At 41.8% G+C, this 22,405-nt stretch overlaps 1 protein-coding gene across 1 annotated transcript in view; it reads right to left on the bottom strand.

The window, feature by feature from the left end:
• Positions 1-21,885, bottom strand: part of LOC105395200 (serine/threonine-protein kinase ATR) — a 39,240-nt gene extending 17,355 nt beyond the window's left edge. The window contains exons 1-13 of the mRNA XM_048626698.1: positions 21,560-21,885; positions 21,328-21,453; positions 19,818-21,231; positions 19,136-19,699; positions 17,596-19,063; positions 17,201-17,403; positions 14,445-14,578; positions 14,111-14,200; positions 13,574-13,758; positions 9,423-9,541; positions 9,162-9,265; positions 8,667-8,857; positions 6,327-6,466 (exon numbers count right to left, since the gene is read on the bottom strand). Of these exons, the coding sequence (XP_048482655.1) occupies positions 6,327-6,466; positions 8,667-8,857; positions 9,162-9,265; positions 9,423-9,541; positions 13,574-13,758; positions 14,111-14,200; positions 14,445-14,578; positions 17,201-17,403; positions 17,596-19,063; positions 19,136-19,699; positions 19,818-21,231; positions 21,328-21,453; positions 21,560-21,702 (4,881 nt within the window). The 5' untranslated portion in view covers positions 21,703-21,885. The remainder of the gene's footprint in view (positions 1-6,326; positions 6,467-8,666; positions 8,858-9,161; positions 9,266-9,422; positions 9,542-13,573; positions 13,759-14,110; positions 14,201-14,444; positions 14,579-17,200; positions 17,404-17,595; positions 19,064-19,135; positions 19,700-19,817; positions 21,232-21,327; positions 21,454-21,559) is intronic.
• Positions 21,886-22,405: the final 520 nt, after the last annotated feature.

Genomic DNA, 22,405 nt, shown 5'->3' with positions numbered 1-22,405 from the left:
CATCATTAAGAAATATAGAAGCTAAATATTTTGCGACCATTACTGACGAAGGAATAAACTTGTTTATATGTAGCTTAGACAATGATTTCAAAAGGAAGGATACGCCCTTCAGAACATTTTACTCAAACCTTCTTCATACAAGCAAAATAACTGCCATCTGTCATAATTTGTTGGAACTATGTCAGAGCCGAGCTACTTATCCTGACGACGCAACCTTGTACGTGCGTTCATATTTTACCGTCACCGGACAGTAGGTACATAATAATATGAGTGAGTTGCATGCGGACGTCCGTACAAGGTTACATCGTGCGGCCATTGTAGACTTTGGTAGTAAAATAATTATCGCTTTAAAATGTGTTTATTTATTAATTAAGGATGATAGGATATTCCATATTCCTTTTTGACCTTCGTATCATAGTTTTTTTTTTTTTTTTTTAGCCTTTCACAACAAAAATAGGCATATTTATCACAAGGAACAAAGACTCATCTCTCCGTCACAGACAACTGTCGACTGAGGACCGTTGGCCCTAAAATGTCTATTTTAGGGCCTGTCCTTAGGGCTCCCACACATAAACACGACACGACGCCGCACCGCGCCACGACGCGGCGTCGTATCGTGAAACGACGCCGCGTCGTGGAAATTTACGACTATCATCGTAAAAAAAACACGACATCGTAACGTAAAGTTCCGCGGCACGATGCCGTCGATACAACATTCATTCCCTAAAAATGGACCGCAGTAGACGCGTACTGCTTCTGCTGTTAATAAGAAGACGAAGAAAGAAAAGACAGATACTCAGAAGATACTGGATCCACCCATTTCTTTCAACAATGGATAATGCGAGTCACTTTTTAAAGAAGTACAATGCCTTGAAAATAGACCACAACAAGTTCGTGTATCGACACGTAACGACGTCGCGTCGTGAATTTACGCGACGCGACGTCGCATCGTGAAACGACGCCGCGTCGCGGCACGACGCGACACCGCGTCGTGCCCATGTGTGGGAGCCCTTACGCAGTAATACACTGCCGGGCAATGAAATAGTTCCACCTACAAAATGCCGACAAACACCTTAATATCTCCTAAGATATAGAACCTAGCTTCATGAATTAAAAAGTTTAATGAAATATAGTTTATTATGCAAACATTTTTAAATGCAAACTCTTTATAATAATGTTATTTTCGAAGCCATGGATAAAAAAAGATAAGAAGCAAAATTTTTGGGTTTGGAAGTTTAGGAAAACATTTTGCTTCGTTTTTAGTTTTGCTTTTTATTTCATTCTTTTTTTTGTCGTTGTGAAATAATTATGAAATTGTAAAGTCTTGCGGTTCTCGTACCCGTACATCATGCCTGTATCACGCGAGGATTGTGCGAAAATCATCACCATGGTGGAAATGGGAACCAGCCAAAGAAATGCGGCCAGAATAATTGGCGTGACTCATACTACTGTACGACGAGTGATCTAAAGGTTTAGGGAGACTGGATTAAACCTGAAAAGACCAGGTACTGGCAAGCCAAGGTGCACAACGGTCCGAAAATATCGATTCACTGCGGAAATCATGTTAAGAAATCGACATCAGACGGGAGTAGCCGTTCAACAACAACTTCTAGAAGTTCGAAGGGAGCCAATAAGCGAGTGGACAGTCAGGAGACGTCTTGCCGAAAGAAGATTAAAGCTTTACAGGCCAGCAAATGGCCCAAAACTGGAACGGCATCATAAAGTTGCCCGATTGCAATACGCCTGTAATCATACAGAATGGGGCAGAGTGATGGTCTCAGATGAGTCATAATTCATGCTGTAGCATCGTGATGGGAGGAAAAGAGTATACCGACCACCAGGAGAACATTTTTCACAAGTATGTTTTGAAGAAAAAGTGGCACACGGCGGAGGCAGCTTTCGCGTGCGGGCGGGTATCTCTGCAGAGGGTCGAACAGCGTTAGTTCCAATCGAGAACGGGAACCTAACTACTGTGATATACACCAATGAGGTGATCAATGAACATGCTGGTCCGTTTTTGGCCAATATGGGCGAGAATGCAATGTTCATGCACGATAATACACGGGCGCACACTGCTCAAGTTGTAAATGAGTATCTTCATGACGTAGGAATCCACAAAATGGAGTGGCCTGCAAGGAGCCCCGGTTTGAATCCCATTGAGCATGCTTGGGACGAGCTTGACAGACCTGTGAGAGACCGAGTTCCACCTTCAATTACACTTCGTGGCTTGAAAGGCGCGCTCATCAAAGAATGGGAGAACATTCCTCAGCATATGCTGAGGAATCTGGTATTCAGCATGCCCAATCGCGTAGAAGCTGTATTGAGAGCACGTGGAGGAAAAACCAAGTACTGAGTTATCAAAATACCACGTTTACACTTAATAAACGCATAATTAGAGATTTGGTTTTATTTGTCAAATGCCCCATTTTTTGAAAAACATTTAATTTAATTTTTTATTACAATATTTAAGTTTTTACATGGGTATATTCTGATGCGCAATTAAATATTCTTCAATATTGCAGAAGGCGTCATTAAGCTAGCGTTTTCCGTTTAGGATTAATTTGGTGTTATATCAGTGGAACTATTTCATTGCCCGGCAGTGTATATATGTCAATGAGCTTAGAGCACCAAACCGACCATTTATTCCAAATAGTAGGTATTTCCTTGTTGACATTTGAGGTATGTATGCCCCAAAAGCTGACGATCCGTTCTACTGCTGGGCTGAGTAAGTGTCACTCTGGAGTTGGTCCGCGTGACAAGCAGTTTGCATTGTAACGCCTGGAAGGTACTGTGGTGTCAGCATACTGTCGAGCTCGTCGATGAGGTCCAGTAGTGTCTTGGCTAGGCAATGTAGGGTCAACGACCTGGTCCCTCCTTCTTGTTTGATGTAGGCCATAACTGTCCTGTTGTCCCTCTGTAGTAGTAATACTGTTGTCTGTCTGAGTGTCTTGTATTTCATGCTTATGGCACCTATAACAGTGAACCTTTCCTTCAAATTACAATGTCATGACATCTGTAAACTCTCCCACTGCCCGAAACCTTTGAATCGTTTATTTGGGCAACCCATGCCTGGTCTGAGGCATCTGTGGTCAGGTAATTCATCACTCGTTGTGGTTCGTGGATCAAGTACGGGATGTGCAGATTCTGTAGCCACCACTTTAGCTCTGTTGAAACCTCTTCTGGAATCAATAACTCTGTCTGGCGGCATAGACAAGATTTTTGACAGTGTCTTTGCATAAAACGGCAATGCAGCCTTCCCCGATGGGTGATGAAGGCTACAAAGTTGAATTTCCCTAAGAGGCGTTGTGCCTGCTTCAGGTTCCAACTGCCACATGTCAGCATAATCTGCTCTGATGTAATCTCTTCTGGAATCAATAACTCTGTCTGGGGGCATAGTCGATTTTTTGACAGTGTCTTTGCATAAAACGGCAATGCAGCCTTCCCCGGTGGGTGATGAAGGCTACAAAGTTGAATTTCCCTAAGAGGCGTTGTGCCTGCTTTAGGTTCCAACTGCCACATGTCAGCATACCAATAATTGACTGTTGAATACTGTCTGTCTTTGACGGTGGGAGGAACTTGCGGTTTGCATGTGTGTCCCAACCCACACCCAAGAATTCCAGGCTCTTTTTGATGGAGTCGTTATGGACTTTTGATGATCCATCATAAGCTTTGTAGGAGATCAATGGTCTATCGTTGCTCTTGTGTGTTTAAGAGGTTCTCTTTGGACTGACTGACAAGGCAATAATCGTTGAGATACTCAATCATGCGAATTCCTCGAGTCCTGAGGGTTTCCGCTATCCAATTGGTGATTGTTGTGAACATTTGGTTTATCTGAGCGAGCATTCTTTGCGACACCAGTATGGAATCTTATTATGTTTTCTGCTGAAGGTAAAATCAGTGGTGGTTTTGTAAAATGGGAAGCTGATTTTATTACTTTTAAGTAGGTAGGTACTACAGGTGGTGCTATGAGTGATTCCCAAACGTAGTAAAGGTAGTATTGAAGGCAGCCTACAAATGGCAATTAGTAATTTTTTATAAGATTCTTTGAATTTATTGTAAGGGGCTTGTATTTGTTATTGATCTTTTTGTCTCCTCCCCCTGCTTGAAAACCAGGAAAGGACATTGGCTTATTAGACAGTTGAGCAGAGTAGGTATGCTGGGGCAACTGTACCTACCTACCGACTGTAACGGCATAGCACTGCGCGCGGGTTGTCTTGTCGGCTGTGTAAAGACCGATACCTTGACCTTGACCTAGACGTCGAAGGTTGTGGTTCAGTGTTATATTACGGTAGCACGTTATAACTTGTCAATACCGCCTAGTGCAGAGTTAACGGCAACATGGGAGTGGCGATAAATTTACAAAAGTACCATCAAAAACCAATGTTATTGTTAGTTTGTTTAAGTAACCATTTTGTACATGCTAAGTAATTATTTTGTGTCACTTGTAATTTACTTTCTATAATAAACATATTTGTATCTTATTGATGTACTCTGCCAGCATTAGTGGATTAAATAAATATTCATATGACAGAGGAATATTGCCTACGCCCTGTCTGATATATTTATCGCCAAGAAGTTTCAAAAGTGCCCCCCTACGTGCTGCAATACATTCGTTCCGTATTTTCGCTTTCTGCAAATAATCTGTAATATATCCTGAGACTAGTTCATGCTTAGAATCCTTATCAAAAATTTCTTTTATTTTCGAATACAAGGTAGTAGCTGTTATCGGTTCATTGACCTTTGACCCCCAGTCAATAACATTTTGCAGTGAAGAATTAACTATTTTATTTTGAGTTAAAAATGCATTAGATAATTCTGCAACACTACGCTGCATACGAGGCCAGTTAATAAAGGAATTCGACTCGTTGGCCAACTCTTCGTTAACTTTAAAGTCTACGAACGCGGGACATGTCACATGCTAAGTATTTCTTATGGGTGTCCGCATATCCCTAAGACTTCCAGACACTTTTGTTAAAGTGTTGGTGTTCCTCAATTTTAGCCACTCTAAAAGATGGTGCCGCCGGAACTAACGGTTCTTTTATGGAAATTGATAAATTACACACCTCGTCATTTGATTGTGGTGTAAGTAAAAAGTCTTGTGGCCTTAGTTGGTTTTCCTTATTAGCACTCACTAAGTCAGATAGGTAATTGACTTACCGGCTGCTGCGACAGAACTTCAAACCTTGTGTATCAAGCTCCGAAAAACTCGATGAGCGGACCCGGGCGGCGGCGGCGGTGGCGCGGACGCGAGCGCGCGTGACGGCGGCGGGACGCGCGGCGCGTGCCGCGGCGATCCTTGCGGCTGCGGCGCGCGCACTCTAATGAGCAGCTGGCCCTGCTAATGCTACTCCGAGAGCCAAACTCGACGTCTCCCGACGTCTCTTACAGAGCGGGAGGGCGGCGGCAGTAGCGGCGTGGGCGTGGCGGGGGCGGCGGCCGCGCCGACCGGGCGCGGCGCGGGGTCGCCCGCCTCCTGCACTTGCGTGTTGTGTTCCTCCGGCGCGCCTGCTACGGGGGACCGCAGCATGTACACCAAACACTCATTTTCTTCGGAAAGGCACGCGTCGGGCCCGCCATTTTGACATGCGGAAAAACACTTCCCCGGTCGAATTGCACCCATCTGACACTGCATCCATCTTAATATTGGTATTTTCACACAACACGCGAGACGCGAACAAAATCTTGTTGGAAATTTGCTAATATTTCAGATAAAACAAGATTTCGAAAAAACTGCAATGCGTACGACTTTAAGTTTGACGCAATAATGGTGGAAAAGTCACTAATCTGACAGCTAGAAAGCGACGCCGCCCGCGCCCGAGGCTTGACCAATCGTAGAAAGCGTGGGATTTTGGCGCGAAAATTTGAAAACTGCAAGCTGCTACGATGATAAGGGAGATGCTATCTCATAACATGGATTTCAGATGTCGCTACGGAACACATAATAATAATTAAATATTATAGTTTTATAAATATGAATTAAATTAAATATTGTTCATATATGTATAAACGCAACTAGAAGTAGAGTAGATTGTTATAAGTCAACTTGCAGTGTCATTGAAGCCTGTCTGTTTTATCAGTTAGGTTCATTTTTATTTTTTAAAAGTATATGTCCTTGCCGCATCTGAGTTTTGTTTTTGTTTTAAAATATTTTTTAATTTATATTTAAAAGAGATGCGTGACATATTCTTCTGAAGAGGCGGGGGTAAGTCGTTCCAAATTTTTGAAGCAGCGTATTTGAAACCGCCTTTGAACCCAACTCCATATCCAATATCCAACAGTGGCCGATTATAGCCTGATCATTTTGAAGTTTCTTGGTCGTAGGTTACCTGTAAGCTATGTCGGTCTAGCTGCCCTTCCTGTGCTAGTCTTTCGTAGCACAGCGCCGCGTCTTGAAGCCTCCCCGTCACCACTTGCGCTAGGATCAGTTCCTTTAGAGATGGCTCTGTCCGTTTGATAGCTAGGATTCCTGTAGAATAATGAAGAGAATTTTTAATTTAAACAAGACGGTCCATCAGAGGTGTATATAAAATACTGAATTAGGGCAAAAATTACAGCAAATTCTTGCCTGGAGGCAAGCATGACAAAGTAATACATCAAAAAACATTGTTTGCATTGGTAATCATTATAATATTAGGTCCTTACATATGAAATTGGCGTTTTCTATAGGAGGAACATAAAGTCGTTTTTTTTTAAATGAAATATATTAAATTAATCAAAGTATGTACCATTGCTATGTATGCACTTTTGCCATCTCATAGGTAGTTCATTGATCCCCTTACTAAAAAAACCATTCGGGCGGGAATCAATAAAATCTTTGAAGGCGGTTTGGACTGCCTCATCGGAGTTGAATTTTTTTCCTTGCAAGTAGTCATCCAAATAGCGAAAAAAATGGTAATCTGTTGGAGCAAGGTCTGTACTCTCCGGTACGGTGGATGTCTAAGACATTCTAATTGAAGCTCCTCTAATTTGGTAGCCGTCTGTTGTGCAGTGTGTGGTCTAGCGTTGTCCTGAAGCAGCAGTGGCCTAGAGCGATTGACCAGCCTCGGTTGTTTAGCAGCTAGCTTTTCCATCATGGTTTGCAGTTGCTGACAATAGATATCTGCCGTAATCGTCTGGCCAGATTTAAGAAAGCTGTAGTGAACGACACCGGCACTAGTCCACCAAACACTTACAAGCAACTTTTTTTTAGTCAATTTTCGCTTAGGGCAGGATTTGGCTGGTTCGCCAGGGTTCAGACATTGCGATGAGCGCTTCCGATTATCGTAGAGGATCCACTTTTCATCACAGGTAATGATTCGATTTAAAATTCCTTCATTATTGTGCCGGTTGAGTAACGTAACGCAGCAGTCGACGCGCGTTTGTCGGTTTGCTTCACTCAATTCATGAGGTACCCACCTTTCAAGCTTTTTCACCTTCCCAATTTGCTTCAAGTGGATTAGAATAGTTTTATCACTAACACCGGAGCCTGCAGCTAACTCGGACGTGGTTTGCGATGGATCCGCTTCCACAATAGCCTTCAATTCTTCATTATCAACTTTGGTCTCCGGCCGTCCTCGAGGCTTGTTCTGCAGGTCGAAATTTCCAGAACGAAAACGTTGGAACCAAAAACGCACTGTGTTTTCTTTTGCGACACCGTCACCATACACATCATTAATCCTTCGAGCCGTTTCTGCAGCACTGGTGCCACGGTGGAACTCATACTCGTAAATAACGCGATATTTCAAGTTTTCCATTTTGTAAACAGAGTGTCACAAAGAAAAAAACAAAAGAAGAAAAAACAAATGAATTAGGGGGTTTGAAACACAAATGCATGAGTAAATAGCTGTATGAATTTGAATTTGGAATTCCTAACCATAAAGGTAATATTTGAGATCAAAGTGGCCAGTACGACAAAACGCCAATTTCATATGTAAGGACCTAATAATATGGTACGTAATCCATTTTGATATAGCACAGGAAATACTCTGATGCGTATTGGAGAAACGTGGCAACCGACATACCTACTTGGATACAAATACAAAAACAGACGTGCAGATACAAGACACATGGAGATTAAATAACATCCTTATTCGGAAGTTAAGGCCAGCTATAGTCAGCTAGTACATGCAGCCACTGTACTTACCAGCAACACTATCGGGCTCGTCCAGCAGCGCGTATATCTCGGCTAGGAGCGGCAGTTGCGGCTGCGTCTGCTGCTTGTTCTCACAGGAAGTTGCCGCCAGCTATAGTCAGCTAGTACATGCAGCCACTGTACTTACCAGCAACACTATCGGGCTCGTCCAGCAGCGCGTATATCTCGGCTAGGAGCGGCAGTTGCGGCTGCGTCTGCTGCTTGTTCTCACAGGAAGTTGCCGCCAGCTATAGTCAGCTAGTACATGCAGCCACTGTACTTACCAGCAACACTATCGGGCTCGTCCAGCAGCGCGTATATCTCGGCTAGGAGCGGCAGTTGCGGCTGCGTCTGCTGCTTGTTCTCACAGGAAGTTGCCGCCAGCTATAGTCAGCTAGTACATGCAGCCACTGTACTTACCAGCAACACTATCGGGCTCGTCCAGCAGCGCGTATATCTCGGCTAGGAGCGGCAGTTGCGGCTGCGTCTGCTGCTTGTTCTCACAGGAAGTTGCCGCCAGCTATAGTCAGCTAGTACATGCAGCCACTGTACTTACCAGCAACACTATCGGGCTCGTCCAGCAGCGCGTATATCTCGGCTAGGAGCGGCAGTTGCGGCTGCGTCTGCTGCTTGTTCTCCTCCACGTGAAGCTCAAGATACTGCAGCGCGCGCGAGTATTCACCGCACAGGAAGTTGCCTCGGGCTATGGTTAGCTTGTCGAAGCGGTCTAGGAACGATGATATGGCCCTGTGGATTTTTTTTTTGATATGGTTGGTTGGTATTCTTTAGTTAGGTAATTTTAAGGATAGACAAGGTCGATGAGGTAAATATTCTAATAGGCTATCATATATTCTATCATCCACTGTCGTAATAATGTAACTAATAAGTACTTAGGTGTGTATAAGAAGGTATTTAAGGTTTCTGAAATCAGGAATCTGTATATCGAATTAAAAAGGTTCTTGAGATAATTTCTAGCCTTCGTAATCGGCAATAAATTCGTATTAAAGCTACGAAGCTAACAAGGAAGTTAGTCTGATGAGTAATAACTGACTTGTAGTTTTCGTTTTGCAGAGGATGCTGCTTCGAGTGGCACCACTCCAGTAGCCATCGCTTCAGAAAGTCCAGGAGTGTGTAGACCATCTTACTGCATTTATACTGAAAAAAAAACATTGTAATAAATTAATAAATGTATAGCTGTAGTTATACTGGTCCAAATATCTAAACGAAAGTACGGTATTTTATGCGTCCCTGTTTTTCTCTTCTTGCGTGCCAGTTTTGTGAGTGCAGATTTTTTTAGATATTTGTGAGTTACCTGGTTTCCTTCTTCAGCGTTCACTGAACTGACGCTGGGAGTCATGCGGGTGTGACGCAGCAGCTTGTATCTAGACCGCTCCGATGTCACTCTGTTAGCGTTTTCAAAGTTTTCCAGACCTGAAAACAAAAGAAGAATACCTAAAAAACACAAATAAAAGCGTGTGAACTGTACCACACAGTATACATAAAAAACCAAGTAGATGTTCTACATGTTTTAATCACAGCACTAAAATAAATTGGTGCACTCTGTCCATGTCTATGTATTATAATACATATATACGTATGTTTATTTATAGCCATATAAGTAACAGGTAAGGTATGTAGGTATATACAGTTCCAGTACTGATGTATTACTCTTAGGTATGCTGCATAAGTAGCTACATATACACTTTTGTACCTTGTCAAACTGACTACATAACAAACCGTCAATGTTTGAATAGGCAGTTTGTGAGTTTGACAAAGTACAAAAGTGTTCAGCTACTTATGCAGCTGACTGTACATAGGAAGGTGTTGCCTCCGTGTCGGCTACCGAACGACTGGGAGCCGGCCTCAGCCGGCCGCCTTTGCTGTCGATTTTTATAGGAATATTCCACTGATCATTGGTACTTCCCAACTTGATTAGAGCGGGGTAGTAAGAGATAAGTCAGAAGTAACTATAGAAATCATGTATCTTGCCATTGCGCCGGAACAGGTAACAACAGCGTGACGTGATTAGTGCGCGCTATTCGTCGATTATTGTATATGTATTTGTTGCTTATGATGCGATCATAAATACAAACTGGCGCCCGGAAGCTTCGTCAGGATACACAGAGCAGAAGACACGTTTTGGCGCGATTGGAATGTGTCAAAATTGCGCGACGCTATCTGAATATTGCGGCAAGGATTTGCTAATAAATACAAGATGGCCGCCGTATCCCATCAGCTACAAGCCCCCACTATCGGCGTGCAGCAGCACGTGGGGCAGCAGCAGCAGCAGCGTGCGCGCGTCGCGCCGCATGCTCGGGTGCACGGCGCCGCCAGCGAGCCCGGGCACAACCACTCGGGTAGAGAGGGGTGTTATGAGATTAGTTAGAAGTAACTAGACACCTTGTATCTTAAATGGAAGATGGCGGCCGGCACTTTCGTTAAGATTAGGAGCGCAGAAGACACTTTTTAGCGCAAGTGGAATGTGTCTAAAAGGCGCGGCGCCATAAGAGCGCTCTATTAGTATATTGCGCCAAGGACGCGCTCTAAATACAAGATGGCCGTCATCTACTGCAAGCTACTAGATTAGTAGTCGGATTCGTTATTAGAGCGCGCTATAAATCTATGGACGCGCTCTGAATCCAAGATGGCCGCCATTCTGCCGAAGTTACAACATTACTAGTCGAATGTGTCTAAAGGGCGCGTCGCCATTAGAGCGCTCTATCTATAGGTATATTGCGGCAAGAACGCGCTCTTAATCCAAGATGGCCGCCAGTTTCAAGATAAATAGCCAGGGTGTCCACTCAGAATCCTCCAAAAATTTCCCTGACTTTTCCCTGACTTTCCCTGACCATTTCAGAAATTTTCCCTGACCGGAGATCAAAATAAAAGCTTGTTTTCCGTTCATTTGCGAGACTTATTAAAAAAACTTCGACTGCGTAAAATATTTGGCTGTAAAAAGTGTATATTAAGTCGAAAGAGACGAGTGATCAGGCATTTTGAACAATATGAAATTTAAAAAAAAAGATTTTCCACACAAACTTTGCTAGACAGGTGAAATTATATGAGAAAAAAACGCGAATTTCAAAAACACGTAAAACAAAAGTTGTTTCGAGTGATCCTGAGTCACCCTATTTCGGCTATGTACGGTGGCCTGCGCCTAAAAGTATACAGGCGGAGTTTTCAAATAAAATCTCAAGCTCACATGCTGCTCAAGCACATCCACATAAACACCACTGCTACACACATCACACACAACACGTCCCCGGATTTATAACAGATGTAGCTGGTCCCTTTATCATCAGGGATCGCTATTTTAAAAACTCCGCCTGTATACTTTTAGGCGCAGGCCACCGTACATCTACCACTATTGCAAGATTATGTATAGAAAGCAATGATAAATAAGTACCTACTTAATTTTTTTGTACACAAAGTTTAAATACTTTTATTTTGCCATAACATGTAATTTTTTTTTTGTATTTGCAAAATTGAAAAAGAGGTATAAGTATATTTTTTAATTTTCAAAATGTCATTTTACTTTTGAAAAAAGTCATTTAAAGTTTGGAAACCCAAGCGGGATCCACTGGTTATTATTGCAAAAGACGTTAGTTAGACAGAGTTAATTTTATTTAGGCACACTTATTGATGGTAGGATTAGTACAGAGTGCTTTGAAGAAATACACCTACTCATATATATTTGTTGAAATGAGAGTTTGGAAGCAAGTAGATAAAATGAACTTTTTAATTTGTGTATAAAACTTGTCCTAGCACCTTGTATAGTAATCTTAGGACCTTCAAAACCGAAATAACACCGTAAAGCATGTTAAGCTTTGTAAATACCAAATAAAACAAAACCAAAATCAAACATTTTCGTATGGGCTCGACGCTTTAAAAAAATCATTAGGTGGAAACGCTTCTGCAAGCGCTCCCACTGCCGTAGCAAATTATGAGAATTGATGAGTGAAATGAGCGCCGATACAGCGCGTCTGCACCAACACTTTATGTGAGGACTTATTTTTCATCACGAACTCTTAAAACAAAAGTTGTTCAGAAAGGCAAGCTGACACTCTTTTCAAAAGAAAATAATTAAAAAAATTAAAAAACCGACTTCAAAAAACCACTAAAATGTAAGAAATAATTTAAGGTTTACACAAATTCTACTCGTATGTGACAGTACAAATATACCTAAGCAGAAACTGTTCTTTTTTGATGTTGGTGCGGTGACAAAGTAATCTGAAGAAATACGGCACCAACTTCAAAAAAGAACAGTTCCTGCTTAGGTATATTTGTACTGTCACATACGAGTAGAATTTGTGTAAACCTTAAATTATTTCTTACATTTTAGTGGTTTTTTGAAGTCGGTTTTTTATTTTTTTTAATTATTATTTTATTTTATAGTTTTTAGTATATTTGCAATAATTTTCAATCAAAAGTAAGGTGCAAATGATACCAAAAAGTCCTACTAATCAATACGAATCATTCAAGCCTAAACACGAAGTAATTGCTATATACCGTTGAGGAGTTCCCCTGACTGCCTTCCAAAGTCAAAGTCAAAGTCAAAGTCAAAGTCAAAGTCAAAGTCAAAATTTTTTATTCATCGTACAAATATAAAATTTTCTGATGAACGTCAATTTTTACAAATTACTCTCTACTCCGTTCCGTTTCCATCATCAGATCAGCTCAAGGTCACCATCATATTTTTTTGTTATAAGAACTATATTTACGTTCTAAATTTCATTAGAATCGGTTACTAGGTGCCCAAAATGGAAATTCATACCCTGTTTTTACCCCTTTACCCACCCTTGGGGGTGAACTAAAATTCTGAAAAAAAATGGGACCACCTGGGAGCTCAATGCAATACAACAAAAAAAGAATTTTCAAAATCGGTCCATAAACGGCGGAGTAATCGGTGAACATACATAAAAAAAAATATAAAAAAAAAAAAAAGATCCCGACGAATTGAGAACCTCCTCCTTTTTTTGAAGTCGGTTAATTATTCTTATAGGTATCTTCTTAATAAATTAAATTTCATTCAAAAGAGTCTTTTGAATTAAATTTAACAAAGGGAACATAATTTTACTATTGAACAAACTATGAACTGAGTCTGGAATCTGGCTTACGAGATTTTATTTTATGACTTACGTATTTTACGTATAAAATAGAAGAAAAATAATAATTAGTAAAGGAAAGAACTACAATTTAGAAAATATATATGCTTTACTAGTCATTTTTCCCTGACTTTCCAGGTGACCCATCGATTTCCCTGACTTTCCATGACCACCTTGAGCTTCCCTGACTTTTCCCTGACTATCCCTGACTTTCCAGAAAGTGGACACCCTGATAGCGCTAAAGACACTTTTTACCACGACTGGAATGTGTTAAAACGGCGCGACGCCATTAGAGCGCTCTATTAGTCCAAGATGGGCGCCATCTCCCCCCAGTTACAACCCCCCACTACCCACTGACCAATAACGGCTTGCATCTCGTGGTGCACGCGGCGGTGCGCGGCGCGGCTCATGACGGCGTGCAGCAGCACGTGGGGCAGCAGCAGCAGCAGCGTGCGCGCGTCGCGCCGCATGCTCGGGTGCACGGCGCGGACAAGGGCGCGGATGCTCTCGGACTCGATGAGAGGGATTAGCTGGCCCGCCCAGCTGGAAGGTGGAGGTTTTGTGTTGTGAATTTTGAATAGAATACTGCCGATACATATATCTTAACATCTACAGTGGCAGTAGGCTAGTCGTGTATGCTGAATGATCGATGATAAAGATAAAAATTCTCGAGTAGCCGGGAGTGACAGGATGAAGAAGGCCGAGGACAGAGTGTTGTGGCGCTCCTTGGAAGCGGCCTGTGTCTAGCAGGGGAAAATTACTGGCTGATGGTGATAATGATGGCAGTCTCTATTGAAGAGAGTTAAGACTGAGAATAGACAGTTTAAAAGACGACCCGATAGCATAGATCATCTCACTTTTTAGACATCCAATATGTGTTAAATCATGAACTTACTTGTGAGCCCACTCAAGAAATGTGGTTGCATAGGCGGATCCAAACAGCGGATGAGCTTTCTTTGGTTGAGAAGGATATGCTAAGGTATATCTGAAAATGAGAGATACAATATAAACTATTATGGCGATACAATGGCTAGCACATTAATAAATAACAGCTTGATACCTTTACCCTTTTCTAATAAAAAGGGTGGTGGCAGACAGGCAGACAGACGGATGGACAAAAAGTGATCATGTAATGGTTCTTTTTTTCCTTTGAGGTACGGAAACCTTAAAAGTATTCATAAATAACATAATTATTGATAATAAAGTTATATTCACACTACTTTTATTACCTGGAGCTGAGTAGTGGAAACATAATTTGGTGCATATGTTCAGGAAAACTGTCCCATATCTCCTTCTTGCCATTCGGGGAAATGTTGTAAATCTTCAGGATCTCTTGTATTGTAAGAGCGTAGCAATCCATGTTCTGAAATAGCGTTATAAAATGTCTATACAAAATCATTTTACTTTATAAAATGTACAATACAACCAGGTACTAATAATATACTTAATTTAAATTACCTGATACCAACACTGTTTCCTAATACCTATTGTATGGGCCATATTTAGTCATCAATAAGACCACTAATATTCCTGATTATTGTAAACATTTTACAGTCCACAACATTTTTTTTACCTACAAACCCCGTATATGTATATCCTACCTATGTACCTATACTACCTATCAATCACAATCTTCAAAATCCTCACCATAGTATCCTTCTCATACTGGAACGCTCTAGAAAGTTCTACAAGAGCCGTCGCAGCGAAGCAGTCGTCGCTGATGCTGAAGGCGAAGGGCGAGCGGTCCGGCTTCACGTACTGCCGGGGCAGGTGGCCCACTTATACAGGGTGTTGCAAAAATCGTATACTAAGCCGTAACCTACATGTGCAGCATGGTATATCTAAGCCCGAAACTGAAATCAGAATTTCAAAATTCGAGAATTCTCATAATTCTCTTTTTGCAACACCCTGTATAGCGTCTAGCTGACCGACGCATGAGCCGCTTGATACACTTACTGATTGGGAAGAGTCTAAGAAACAAACTCGTCAAAGCCTCACCATAGTATCCTTCTCATACTGGAACGCTCTAGTAAGTTCGACCAGAGCTGTGGCGGCGAAGCAGTCGTCGCTGATGCTGAAGGCGAAGGGCGAGCGGTCCGGCTGCACGTACTGCCGGGGTAAGTGGCCCGCTTCTACAGGGTGTTGTAAAAAGGGTACACTAAGCCGAAACCTACACGTGCAGCATGGTATATCTAAGCCCGAACCTGAAATCCGAATTTCAAAATTCGCAAATTCTCATCATTCTCTTTTTGCAACACCCTGTATAGCGCCGAGCTGACCGAGGTATGAGCCGCTTAATACACTCTCTGATTGGGAAGAGACTATAACTACTAGAGACTAAACAAACTCGTCAAAACCTCACCATAGTATCCTTCTCATACTGGAACGCTCTAGAAAGTTCAACAAGAGCCGTCGCGGCGAAGCAGTCGTCGCTGATGCTGAAGGCGAAGGGCGAGCGGTCCGGCTGCATGTACTGCCGGGGTAAGTGACCCGCTTCTATAGCACCCAGTTGACCGAGGCATGAGCCGCTTGATACACTAACAGCTGGGGAATAGTCTATGAAACAAACTCGGCAAAATCTTACCATAGTATCCTTCTCATACTGGAAAGCTCTAGTAAGTTCTACAAGAGCTGTCGCTGCGAAGCAGTCGTCACAGATGCTACTTGATACACTCACGGCAAGGGAAGAGTCTATGAAACAAACTCATCAAAAGCTCACCATAGTATCCTTCTCGTACTGGAACGCTCTAGAAAGTTCGACAAGAGCCATTGCAGCGAAGCAGCCATCACTGATGCTGCTTGATTCACTCACGGCTAGGGAAGAGTCTATGAAACAAACTTGTCAAAACCTCACCATAGTATCCTTCTCATACTGGAACGCTCTAGAAAGTTCGACAAGGGCTGTCGCGGCGAAGCAGTCGTCGCTGATGCTGAAGGCGAAGGGAGAGCGGTCCGGCTGCACGTACTGCCGGGGCAGGTGGCCCGCTTCTACAGGGTGTTGCAAAAAGGGTATACTACGCCGAAATCTACATGAGCAGCATGGTATATCTAAGAAGCCCGAAACTGAAATCAAAATTTCAAAATTCGCGAATTCTCATAATTCTCTTTTTGCAACACCCTATATAGCGTCTAGGTGACCGACGCATGAGCCGCTTGATACACTTACTGATTGGGAAGAATCTATGAAACACACTCGTCAAAACCTCACCATAGTATCCTTCTCATACTGGAACGCTCTAGTAAGTTCTACAAGAGCCGTCGCAGCGAAGCAGTCGTCGCTGATGCTGAAGGCGAAGGGCGAGCGGTCCGGCTGCACGTACTGCCGGGGCAGGTGGCCCGCTTTTACAGGGTGTTGCAAAAAGGGTATACTGAGCCGAAACCTACATTGGTCACGGGACTTTTTACTATGGAGAATGAATTTTGGAATTCTGATTTCATTTTCGGTCTTAGATATACCATGCTGCACATGTAGGTTTCCGCTTAGTATACCCTTTTTGCAACACCTGTATACCACCGAGCTGACCGAAGCATGAGCCGCTTGATACACTCACTGATTGGGAAGAGACTATAACTACTAAAGACTAAACAAACTCGTCTAAATCTCACCATAGTATCCTTCTCATACTGGAACGCTCTAGTAAGTTCTACAAGAGCCGTCGCAGCGAAGCAGTCGTCGCTGATGCTGAAGGCGAAGGGCGAGCGGTCCGGCTGCACGTACTGCCGGGGCAGGTGGCCCGCTTATACAGGGTGCTGTAAAAAAGGGTACACTAAGCCGAATCCTACATTGGTCACGGGACTTTTTACTATAGAGAATGAATTTGTTTTCGCGAATTTTGAAATTGTAATTTCATTTTCAGCTTAGTATACCCTTTTTGCAACACCCTGTATAGCGCCGAGCTGACCGAGGCATGAGTCGCTTGATACACTCACTGATTGGGAAGAGACTATAAGTACTAGAGACTAAACAAACTCGTCAAAACCTCACCATAGTATCCTTCTCATACTGGAACGCTCTAGTAAGTTCTACAAGAGCCGTCGCAGCGAAGCAGTCGTCGCTGATGCTGAAGGCGAAGGGCGAGCGGTCCGGCTGCACGTACTGCCGGGGCAGGTGGCCCGCTTCTATGGCGCCGAGCTGGCCGAGGCAGGAGCCGCTTGATACACTTACGGCTGGCGACGAGTCTTTGCAGCCTGGGGAAGGAAATATATAGGTAACATAGCGAATCGGATCGCCTTAGAAAGTTCTTCCGGGAATTCCAGGATAAAAGGTAGCCTATGAGTAAATCCAGGGTGGCAGACTCCTGCATACCATAGTTTTCAAATGGGTTTATAATATTAGTAGCATGGTGCACTGATAAGGATTGAAGAAATGATGTGACTTACCAGTCAATAAACAATCAATCAGTTCAGTAATGATTGGGTCTATGGTCTTCCCACCAAATATGGCCTTGTGAATCTCAGTCCTGTTGCTTTTAAGCAGTTTGTCCAGCTGAGAAAACGCACACGCTTTTATCGTCGGAATATCTTGGTTCAAATGCTGCAGGTACCATTTAATCTTGTCTAAGAAACCTTCTGGCTGCGTTCGCTTCACATGTCTTTTGATTACCAGCTTAACTTTCTCTGATATATTAGAGTCTTGCAAGAAGAAAAGGTCTGATATGTGGGAGCTCAGTAGATTCTCATTGCTCAACACCAGGTACTGGAATACCTTGTTTATCTCGTGGGGCGCGTGGTCCATTTGCTGCAGTAATGAGACTGCCAGGTTCGACAGCAGGGGTCCCAGCAACATGCTGTCAATATTGTGGATGAAGGCACTCCAAGCCGCAGCTAAAATCTTCGGAAACTCGTTAACCAGTGACATGGCAGATCTCAACGTCGCAAGCACTTTGTACCTTAACGGCGTCAAATATTTAACTCCCATCAGTTTGATTATGTCCGGGAAGCTCTGAAGCGCTTTTCGCTTGACAGACAAGGCCACTTTGGCGTTGACGAGTTTGTGGTCGATGTATGCGAGAACGCCAAGGAACTTTGGCTGCAAGAAGTCAGCTACTTGGGATGCTGACATGTTGGTGCTCCCAGAGGTGGTAGACACGTCGGGGTCGTGGCAGGCCAGGTACCGACATGCGGCCAGCACTTTCTCTGGATTACAGCAGTATTGTAGAAGAAACTCAGTCAATATTATTCTAAAATGTCTTCTTATCAGGTTCAGTATAGACGACTTAGTCAGCCGTTCAATCAGGTCGTAGCACTTTTTGGCCACACTGTCATTTTCGTACAGATATATGTGGGTATAGATGTGCGGAAATCTATCTGTTAGAAAATCCGATACAGAGCATTGGACCAGTGACGCAATTTCTTCGATGATTGATGGAACTTCCTTTATTTTGACTGAATATGGTATCAGGTAAGGTAGGAAATGGTGGACATCCTTCGAAATGAAATCTCTGTAACCCACAAAGCCGAATGCTCTGACGACCTTTAGTAGCGACATCGCGAATTCCTTGCCACAGTATAAGCTGCAATCGACGAAAAGCTTGCAGTAGTCCTTCTTGTATCTGTGGTAAACCTGGTTTGGGGTCGTGTCGTGTGCTTCACAGATATCCCTCAAGTACACCACTGCTTTTGGCCCCAGAGACGTCTGAGGATGCATAATGAAGTACACAAGTAGCTTTGTACTGGGCAACAGCACTTTTTTGTTCTTTGAGAGCCCATACTCTTTTATGCAGTTCAAAGTTTGGGTCTGGTGATTGTAGTCATTGTTCTCGAGGCTTGTTTTGGTTGAATTAACTAAGAGATTAGTTGCTACATTAAACATTGATTCCTTTTGGGCACTGTCTATATCAGTGTCTTCCTGGAAAAAAAAGTATGCTGTTAGCAATAAGCATAATGGGCATAATGTTTAACTATCTTACAATATACTTACTGAAATATTATCAATGAATTGTCGGAGCACTTTGAGGACATCATGTGAATTGCCAACACTAAATACATCAGTGGCTGTATTCAGATTAAAAACACCATGATTGGAGAATCCTTCAACCAGATTCAAAAACCCACTATCTGCCAAGTCCGAATAAATCTTGGAATTCAAAAATTTAGCAAAAAGGCTTCTTTGACCAGCTAGTGTTGAATCATTGTAACTTCTTTTTCTAGTTTCAGTATCAAAGACTATACTATCTTTGCTTAGGTCTGCTAGGAACTGTTCTGGTGTAAGTTTTGTTCTATCGGTGTTGTGGCATTTGGAGCATACAATTGAAATGGCTGCACAGTTATTGGAGTATATCACATGTCCTCTAATTTCCTCTTTGGTTTGTAACACCACTGCACAGTTTCCCAGTGACATGCAAGCTAAAATAGGAAGCACCTTGCAAAGTTCTTTGTGTATGTCTGCATCCTTCATCAGGAAAGCTGGCAGAAGTATTTCAGCAATTAGTTTACTCTCTGAGAAAGTTTTTTTCAGCAGCAAAATAGGACATGCTGAGATTATCTGAAACAGAAAGTAATATATGACCTTATAACCTTAAATAATTTATGACCTAATCACAAAGAGTAATTTGAACAACTTTTTCAATGTGGTATGCAAACACAAGTAGGTACCTACATACCTGTTTGTAAGTTGATGAAGTTTTTGATCTAGTCAATGTGCTAACAAATGACAGTATAGCTTTGTTAGCACCATCATCAAGCTTCTTTTTAAGAATCACATTGACTATAGTGTAGTACTTCAGTGCATTTATTCTGATATCATCACTGTATTCCGTGATTTGCAGGATCTTTACAACTTGTGACATAGTTGAACTGGAGACATTTTGGCTTAGTGTGGCTACTAATACAGAGATCTCCATTAATGCTGTAGCTATTTCTATGTCATGAATCACATCAGTTTTCAAAGCTGCATGTAGGGTGACCACATTTATTAATATTTTTTTGGTATTGTCTTCAGATAGTAGCTGTACTTTTTCTTTTGCAGCTTTATTAGAGACTGCTAGATGTTTTATGTATATATTTTGTAATATAGTAAGTGCTGCTACAACCCTGTTCAATTGGTATAGGAGCAGAAACTTATCATATTTGTGAGAGGTCACATTTTGCTTAGCTGACTCCATTGATTCAACTACTGTACTCAAAAGCATCTGGTAGTGACTATTTCCTTTTAGGTCCTTAGCATTATTGGTCAAGCAAGACACAATAATATGTGTAAAATATTCCATAAGAATATAAAGTTCTTTACTATCTTTGTTTCTGATATCAATGTACTCTTCTGGCAGATCAACTATGGAGGTTAATGACAAACAAAATGTTTTCAAGTCTTTATTGAAAACTTTTCCATGGGCAGTATTTAATATGACAGTGCATACAGTAGCTACAATTTGTTTGTGTCGCTTTTCTAATGTGGTTGTGATTTTCTTTAGCATGTTCACCATGAATAAGCTGAATTTTTCCAAGTAAATGCCATCTACCTCACCCTTCTCATGGTAAATAGGCATAGAAGCAGTGATTGCCTCTAAACAGTACATGAATTGATCATAAACCTCTGGAAAGTTTTCACTGAACTTTGTTACACTTACTTTATCACTTTTATCAATAATTTCATGGAAAAAATTCAAGCAGCATAATTTTAAATGAGCATTGTAATTTTCCAACATACCCAAGACAAGTAAGTACAATGTTTCATAGGAGTTACCATTTTGGTCAGTGTGAAATGGACTTACGGGGATGCTGTCACTTAATAGCTGTAAAGTTAGTTCTATCAGCCTCTCGCAAGTCTGAAGATCTTTAACAGTAACATATATTGACTGTAAGTCCAGTTGGGTGTTAGGTATCTGTATATTTCCTGTTGAAAAATTTGCCAATTCTTTTTGCGTTGTTGAAGGATTTTCTGCATTTTCCTTGTAATATTCAGATAGTTGTTGCAATATATTAAAGTATTCGGAGTGAATGTCCTGATAAAATGAAGCCCCATTTACAGATAATATGTTCAGTATTTTTAATTGTGCATCCTTGCTTGTAATATGAATTCTGAAACCATTTTATTATTGAATATATATGTTTACATTTTGTCATTTCTACTTCACAACTGACATAAATTACATTACATATTTTAAGATGAATTACCTTTCTAACTCCTTTACCGACCAAACATAAAACAGCCGGCCTATTAGCCAAGTGTTAAAAGCTTTGTAGTATTCATCTGGGAACTTGGAAGAGTTTGGCCTAGGTACTAACACTTCTGAAAAGTCCCTGAAATTAATTAATATGAAATTAGATTAAAAGTTAAATAATGGAATAAAATAATAAGAAAATACGTAAATATGGGATTCAGAAAATGATTTTGTGCATTATTTACCCTGAGAGCTTCAAAATAGATGTTAACAATCGATCAAGACCGTCCGCTGCATGTTCCAAATTGTTAAACAAAACCATGGTCGGGGCGTTGAACATCTGCCACACGGTAAATGGGCCTTCTTGATTATCATCTTCAACTTCCATTTTACTCTAAATTCACTATATTCTCACGAAATCGGCAAATAAAAAGTTTGTTTTGAAATTGAAAACTACAACATAACCGCGCCGAAATACGATTTATGACAGGACCATGACGTTTACATTAACAGGTGACATTGACAACATACACACAGAGACAATCATAGACAATGCTCCTAGCTAAGGTTTGTGAGTATTCATTATTCTGAGGTCTTAGCCCATTATGTTAAAAAAAATCTCAAGTTTGGTCGTTACCTTGGAGGAAAATAAGTACTTATCTATAACGAGAAGTTTTCCTCAATGCAAAGTTGAAACAGCGCATAATGCAAAACGGTTTGCCACGGTTGGTCCAGCCAAGTACCTACCTTAGATAAGATACCCATTTCTCTAGCCCCGTCTCATCTAATGATATTCGTCTACCGTTATTATTGCTACCGGAATAGCAACGGTACGCACTCCATTTACACGTGGCCCACCCCCTCTGCGTGCTGGTGCGGTAGATATTCCATCTGTCACCACCTTTTACGCCATTTAATTTTCTAGACATATTTGTAACTATGTGCTGCTAGCCGCACTGGCTAAAGCTTCATACTTGGTTAGTAAATAGCGAAATCATGACTGAACGACGTGTTAACACTGTTAACCATCGAATGGCCATTTCGCTGGGCCATCATGTAGTGTAGATTTATCACTAGTGTAGATTTAGATT

This window comes from Plutella xylostella, chromosome 17 (assembly GCF_932276165.1).
Source record: "Plutella xylostella chromosome 17, ilPluXylo3.1, whole genome shotgun sequence".
NCBI lineage: Eukaryota > Metazoa > Arthropoda > Insecta > Lepidoptera > Plutellidae > Plutella > Plutella xylostella.
Note: the sequence above shows the minus strand (reverse complement) of the source record. Positions and strands in the feature narration are given on the sequence as shown.